The sequence below is a fragment of the Stigmatopora argus genome, chromosome 1 (assembly GCF_051989625.1).
Source record: "Stigmatopora argus isolate UIUO_Sarg chromosome 1, RoL_Sarg_1.0, whole genome shotgun sequence".
Classification (NCBI taxonomy): domain Eukaryota; kingdom Metazoa; phylum Chordata; class Actinopteri; order Syngnathiformes; family Syngnathidae; genus Stigmatopora; species Stigmatopora argus.
In genome coordinates, this window is record NC_135387.1 from 10803681 (window position 1) to 10810971 (window position 7291).

General features: G+C 38.8%; 1 protein-coding gene across 1 annotated transcript; it reads left to right on the forward strand.

Moving 5' to 3' along the window:
• The first annotated feature begins 892 nt into the window (after positions 1-892).
• c1h7orf57 (chromosome 1 C7orf57 homolog) lies at positions 893-6333 on the forward strand. Its single transcript, XM_077615373.1, has 8 exons — positions 893-1000; positions 1653-1707; positions 3803-3976; positions 4054-4141; positions 4396-4525; positions 4801-4862; positions 5259-5359; positions 5443-6333. The coding sequence occupies exons 2-8, from the start codon at positions 1662-1664 to the stop codon at positions 5499-5501; spliced, it is 660 nt and encodes a 219-aa protein (XP_077471499.1). The 5' UTR covers positions 893-1000; positions 1653-1661; the 3' UTR covers positions 5502-6333.
• Positions 6334-7291: the final 958 nt, after the last annotated feature.

Sequence of the window (7291 nt, forward strand, 5' to 3'; positions counted from 1 at the left end):
AAAACTTTTAACTTGTCATGTTAGTTGCATTCTTTTGCTAGGTAAATGAATAAAGCATGTGTACAATTCAAGAACATTTAATTTTCCCTCAAATTCTAAGTCGGTATCGAAAAGTTCACTTAGGCCGTAAAGCAATTAAAAATGGAGCAGTGCGATCGTCCATCGGTAAATCGATGAAAAATCCTCTTTGTGTTGGAATTCTGGAAGAAAAAGAAAAAAAAATCAGGGGACCTATACACCAAGTCCAACATTTTATAAATTAAGTTTGCATGTTCTCGCTGGGCCTGTGTGGGTTTCCTACGGGTACTCCGGTTTCCTCCCACATTCCAAAAACATGCATGGTAGGCTGCTTGGACAATCCAAATTGCCCCTAGGTATGGGTGTGAGTGTGCATGGTTATCCGTCTCCTTGTCGGCTGGCCACCGATTCAGGGTGTCCCCCGCCTCTGCAGCTGGGATTGGTTCCAGCACCCCCCGCAACCCTAATGAGGATAAAGTGGTTCAGAAAATGAGATGAGATGAGACATCTAGAAGCAGCGCAACCAGGGGAAAAGCAATGAAAGGAAGCTGACAGACAATTTTGAATTATTTGATAAGTATTCATGGACAAAATACAAAATATAAGTCTGTGAAATATTTATATATATACATATATATATATATATATATATATACATATATATATATATATACATATATATATATATATATATATATATATATATATATATATATATATATATATATATATATATATATATATATATATATATATATATATATATATATATATATATATATATATATACACATACACATACACACTACCATTGGCGGCGATAGACGTTCGAAGTGACCCGGTAAAAAAATAAAACCATACATGATTTTTGAATAGTGGATTTTAATTTGAAACGGAAGCGGGCTGCTGAAGACAAGAAGTAGCTTCTTCTTCTTCTACGCTCTTCCCTTTACACAATTTGCAGAATAAGAAGGCACAGACGGTAAATTGCTCCAAGCATCGCAATTTTATTCCAGTAAATTGTAACAATTTGAAATATGTAAAATCGCCCAACCAGTCGTAAAATTATTGACTGTACGCGTGTTTAGTTTTTTGTTTGTTTTTTGCGATGTCGGGCGAGCTGCTCTGCTAGGCTACTGAACGTGTTAGCAACGCATTGTTACACATTCAAATTTATTACAGAAAATTAAACTGTTACATGTTGTAGTTACTGTTACTAATAATGTGATCTATCGTTAGGGTCTGTGACTGTTGTTGTTCGATTGCATTTCTTCGGATCGTTTCTTTTCCCTGCATTTGAATCCTGTGGAATTTAAATGAGCATACATTTGGCTCACCGGCATGATGTCATGTAATGTTAATACACATTCGCTGTTTTTAATATGCTTGTAAACATAGATTACGTTCTAAATGTTAGTCTTTCTTTCCTGTATCAATCAAAGGTTTTGCGAGCTCGTTTAATACAGTCGTGTTAGTACGTACAGTTGTATTAAGGATGAACGCCCTCTTGTCTCAGTTTACGCCATCGCCGACAGGGGGTGCGTGTTGCATAATCCTTAAACAATATAAACGTTTTACGTGTTTTTTTTTTTAAACCCAAAAATTTTAACTCTGAAAATCTCATTTGTACGTAGATTTATTTCATGATGAGTGCTGTTGTGCCCAATCATCGGAGAACCAAGCCCGGAGGTAATAATGCAAATTAATACAAGCATTAGCATTAACCTTTTCATGCATGAATTATGATTTTTTTTTAAATAACAATGTTTTATTACATGCCTATAGAACAAGGGTGTCAACCCACGAGACAATATTTTGTGGCCTCTGTTTGATATCCAATTATGGTATTACAGTTACCTGCATGTACAGTTGTGGTCAAAAGTTTATATACACTTGTGAAGAACATAATGTCATGGCTCTCTTGAGTTTCCATTTATTTTTACAACTCTGATTTTTGTCTGAGAGAGTGATTGGAACAGATACTTCTTTGTCACACAAAAACATTCATGAAGTTTGGTTCTTTTATGACTATTATGGGTGATCAGAAAAAAGTGATCAAATCTGCTGGGTCAAAAATATACATACACCAGCGCTAATATTTGGTAACATGTCCCTTGGCCATTTTCACTTCAATTAGGCACTTTTGGTAGCCATCCACAAGCTTCTGGTTGAATCTTTGACCACTCCTCTTGACGGAATTGGTGTAGTTCAGTTAAATTTGATGGCTTTCTGACATGGACTTGTTTCTTTAGCATTGTCCACAAGTTTTCAATGGGGTTTAAGTCAGGACTCTGGGAAGGCCATTCGAAAACCTTAATTCTAGCCTGATTTAGCCGTTCCATTACCACTTTTGATGTGTGTTTGGGGTCATTGTCCTGTTGGAACACCCAACTGCGCCCAAGACCCAATCTTCGGGCTGATGACTTTAGGTTATTTTGAAGAATTTGAAGGTAATCCTCCGTCTTCATTATCCCATTTACTCTCTGTGAAGCACCAGTTCCATTGGCAGCAAAAACAGCCCCACAGCATAATACCACCATCACCTTGCTTGACGGTAGGCATGGTTTACTTGGGGTTAAAGGCTTCACCTTTTCTCCTCCAAACATATTGCTGGGCATTGTGGCCAAACAGCTCGATTTTTGTTTCGTCTGACCACAGAACTTTCCTCCAGAAGGTCTTATCTTTGTCCATGTGATCAGCCGCAAACTTCAGTCGAGCCTTAAGGTGCTGCTTTTGGAGCAAGGGCTTCCTTCTTGCACGGCAGCCTCTCAGTCCATGGAGATGCAAAACATGCATGACTGTGGACACTGACACCTGTGTTCCAGCAGCTTCTAAATCTCGGCAGATCTGCTTTTTGGTTATTTTCGGTTGAATCTTCAGCCTCCTGACCAATTTTCTCCCAGCAGCAGGTGATAGCTTGCGTTTTCTTCCTGATCGTGGCAGTGACAAAACAGTGCCATGCACTTTATACTTTCAAACAATTGTTTGCACTGTTGCTCTTGGGACCTGCAGCTGCTTTGAAATGGCTCCAAGTGACTTTCCTGACTTGTTCAAGTCAAGGATTCGCTTTTTCAGATCCATGCTGAGCTCCTTTGACTTTCCCATTGTAGCGTTTGTGGGCGTTTGCATCCAATGAGCCCTATTTAAATTGCCTCAAAGAAGTCACCAGCTGTAGTCACTCATAATCACTCACAAGAAGTTAAGAGGCCATGCTATGAAGCTCATTTCACTGACACAACTTTCTAAATCACCAAAATTGCTAATTTGTGTTGCTGTATGTATATTTTTGACCCAGCAGATTTGATCACTTTTTCTGTTAACCCATAATAAAGTCATAAAAGAACCAAACTTCATGAATGTTTTTGTGACAAAGAAGTATCTGTTCCAATCACTCTATCAGAGAAAAATCAGAGTTGTAGAAATAACTGGAAACTCAAGAGAGCCATGACATTATGTTCTTCACAAGTGTATGTAAACTTTTGTCCACAACTGTAACGCTATACAAATCTCTCGTGACCTCCCCTATCTTAACTCTTTGACTGCCATTGACGGAAAAAGATGTTTATTGCTTTTCAGCAGTTGAAATAGATTGGATTTCTATTGCAGTCAATAGGTGTTTTCAATATAAATGTCCTTGTTTTACAAACTACCACAACACTTTGTGACTGGATTGGTAATGACTGATTCAGCTAATGACAACTTCAAAATAAATGTTCACTGTAGTGACCGTTGTCCATTGAAAAGGTTAATGGTTCATCACATAGATATCATCAATTGATTTCAGGCATAAAGCCAGGAGCGGCAGCCAGTGGGGTGACAGGACCAACCTCTCAAATCCCCGGTCTGTCCCAAGTTGCTGGCGAAAACCCACCAGCAGAGAGGACGACCGGACGGAGGGTCGGCATCTTCGAGTCCGACTCGGACTACGTCAAGCTCGCGAAGCAAGGCGGTCATAAAGGTAGTCATTATTCCGTGACTATGCTCTCCCACTTAACATCATATTTAATTTTAAAGAGGATCCTTTCTATGCCGCAGGTCTGTTGAGCCACGAAGATGACGTGGACCACAATCCCAAGACGGACCACAGCCCGAATAACTGGCTCGGAGGTGACGACTCAAACGGGTGAATAAACATCTTGTCTTCCTGCGATGACTGTAAATAGGTTGGATTTATGTGAGTCTTTATTGTTGGTTATTAAGATATACGTATCTTCAAGTGTTATGGGGCATTCTTAAATGGCAGTCCGGCGCGTCAGTCTGCTCGAAATGATCGTAAAACCCTGGGAACGTATTGCCGCTATGCTCATTGCCGACATTTCCGAGCCGTGGAATGCGATGAGCGGCTCACGGTTTGTCACGGTGGTTTTGTACTTACAGCAGCAGCAAAGCAACATCTCCCAACAGCCAGGGGAAAGCCGGCAGGCAACCTTTGCTTGCACCGTTTGGCACTGATAACAGTTCGTCCTGGGAAAGAGAGACTGATAGATATACTCATGATAACGATAAGGTGAAGATGTCAAGAGTTCCCGTGGTTGTTTTTTTCCCCCAAGTTACATCTTTACCCCATTGCCTTCTGTTTTATTATTATTTTTGTTTGTTTTTCTTTTTATATATATTATCATTTCATTTTTTTCAGTTTGCTGCATGACAAATGATGTGTCCCATTCATACCCATTTGCAGTCTGTCACTTTCTCATTCGCGGTCCACTCGCAAATGTTTTTCCATCATTGCCGTCAGTGAAATAGTCGCTCGATAACCTGGCTCATGTTTCCCTTCTGCAGATGTCCCCCGATGGTGCCGCCGTTCAGTTGGAGGGGCTTTCTGTGAGCAAGTATAAGAGAATGTGAGAACATCTTTTTGTTTGTCTATTTTGTTTTGTGCATGGGGTTGGCTCCAGCACTCCTTTCGACCTTTGTGAGGATAAATGCTACAGAAAATGAATGAATAAAAATTTAAAAAAATAGGAAAAAGGAGTAAATAGGCTCTAATTATTTTTTTAATTTAAAAGGCTCTAAATGCTCTCCTTTTATTAATTTTTGCAAAAGGATAAAAAAAACAGTAAACAATCTCAATCTTTGATTCTGCACTACAGATTTCTTATTTTATTTTATTGAGGTACATGTAGTAGAAGTGTATTAATTACTACACCAAATGATATGGCGGGCTCCCAAACCTTAAGTTTGACGTCTGTTTTGTAAATGGTAAGATGAAAAAAATTCTTAATTTTGTCTTTCCGTAGGTCACACGTCAAAAAAGCGACCCCTGTCAGCATGTCCAAGCTGCTGAGTCATGGCTACGTGGAGGACAAAAAGAAGTCTCCCAACGATGATGACACCTCAAGTGTGATATTAATCTTGGCCACTTTATCGTGAGTTTGGTTCGCGGCAACTTGCCAGACGTGCTGTTTTTGTCTTGTTTTGTAGGTGTGACGTCAGAGCAAACCAGCACCATCGCAACTGAGGATGTGGACGACCTGGAGTAGTGCGGCAATTCGCTGTTCTCACTCTTCTACCACAGCCACTGACTCTATATTCACTTATGCAGCGGAATGAGCCCTTTCAATGATTTGCTTTGCATTGCTCTGGAAAAAAGCGTTTATTTCATTGATTAGATGGGATGATCCAGTTTGGGTTTTGTCATGCGATTCCCCGATTTCAATTTGCAAGTTGTGCGGAAGTACAACTCGTTTAGCGCTTTTCTTCTATTTTTTTTTTAAGCATGCTCGCAAGCTGCTCAGTTAGTTGGCCTAATTCCGTAAACAACGAGTGAGTCCGTCCTTAATGTGATTGTGGTAATTTATTAACGTGTGATTTAAGTGAGGTCAGTTACTCTGTGTTTGATGTGCCTGTGCCAAAATTTCTATGGCGGCATTGTGTTACTTGATATTAAATATAATACTCAACCTCTGATGAAATGTTCTTTAGGATGTTTGCATACTTCCAAAAAAGGTGAGCATTGAATGTTCCTGTAAACGCAGTTTAATTTTGAAAGTGTCTTCTTAACTTAAGCGAGGGTATAGGGTCTGCAATGTTTGGCTTTCATGACAAATACTCTGTTCCGTTGCGCCTCTTTGTCTTTGGTTTGAGTGTGAATTGGGGAATTATATAGAGAGCGCAAGCATACTGCAAGCAAGACCAAAACAATTCGGGTTTCCTCAGTTGTTCTCCTGAGTCAACTTCACTGCTTTTAATTCCCGTTCACCATCAATCTAAACGTGAGTGACAAATCCAAATCCTAGTGGGACACTTGATGTTCAAATAGAAGATGGAAAGGAACGTAACTTTCTTTCATTAAAACTGTCATGTTCTAAAATACCCGCGTCTGTGATGTGATCCCTTGTGTTTCTGCATGTCAAGAAATGGATGGTTTACTCACTTCTGCCATTTTTCTCTTTCTCTTTCAAATGCAAGTCTTACTCTCTTGTTTTTTTTACAGCTTGTGTAGATTTCTACTGTGCACTTAAGGAGGTGGGAAGGAGCAGTTTTCATTTTAATGTTTCCTCGTTGGGGGGTCACGGGTCAAACTATTAGGGTTAAAACATTCACTTTGTTTTCCAAAGGCTAATCTTATTTTTTATTTGTTTATTAAGAGTACAGTTGTAGCAGATTCTAGCAACACAGCCCAATGCTATTTTTTGTTTTTAAACAATTTTTATTTTGTCTCAAACTACTTCCAAATGTTTACCATGCCCGAGTTTCTTGATTGAGATATTTTTCTCAACATCTGATCTGTATGAATAGTAATGATTAGACTTAGATTAAAGTAATACGTTACCAAACATTGACACAAATGATCATATTTTGACTGGAAAACTAAACAAGTACTAAAACGTCTCATCCCAAGAGCTTGATTGCCCTCTAGTGTACACTAATGCAAGGATGCAAATATTTTCTACCAGTAAAGTAGTAATAATGATCATTTCTCCTTTCCGGGTTCCAAATAAACATTGGGAGATACATAATTTGAAGTTCACATTTTCGAGTGATGTTGGTAAGAAGCCTATGGTGACAAATTTGCTAAATTTTAATGACAGTGGTCAACAAAAGAATCATTGCACTGATGTAAACATGTTGAATCTTTTCTTTCTTTTTCTTTAAAACAAGAATTATTTTTTGGGCAATGTACGATCCTGGCTAAGATTTTTTTTTAAATAGACCTTGGTATATTGCTCCACAGTGTTATGTTCATTCAAACAAATGTTTCTATAGTTACAGGCAGGAGGGTGTAATGAAACATTGTAAATAATAGATAGCTGTTTTCCATTTTCACAGT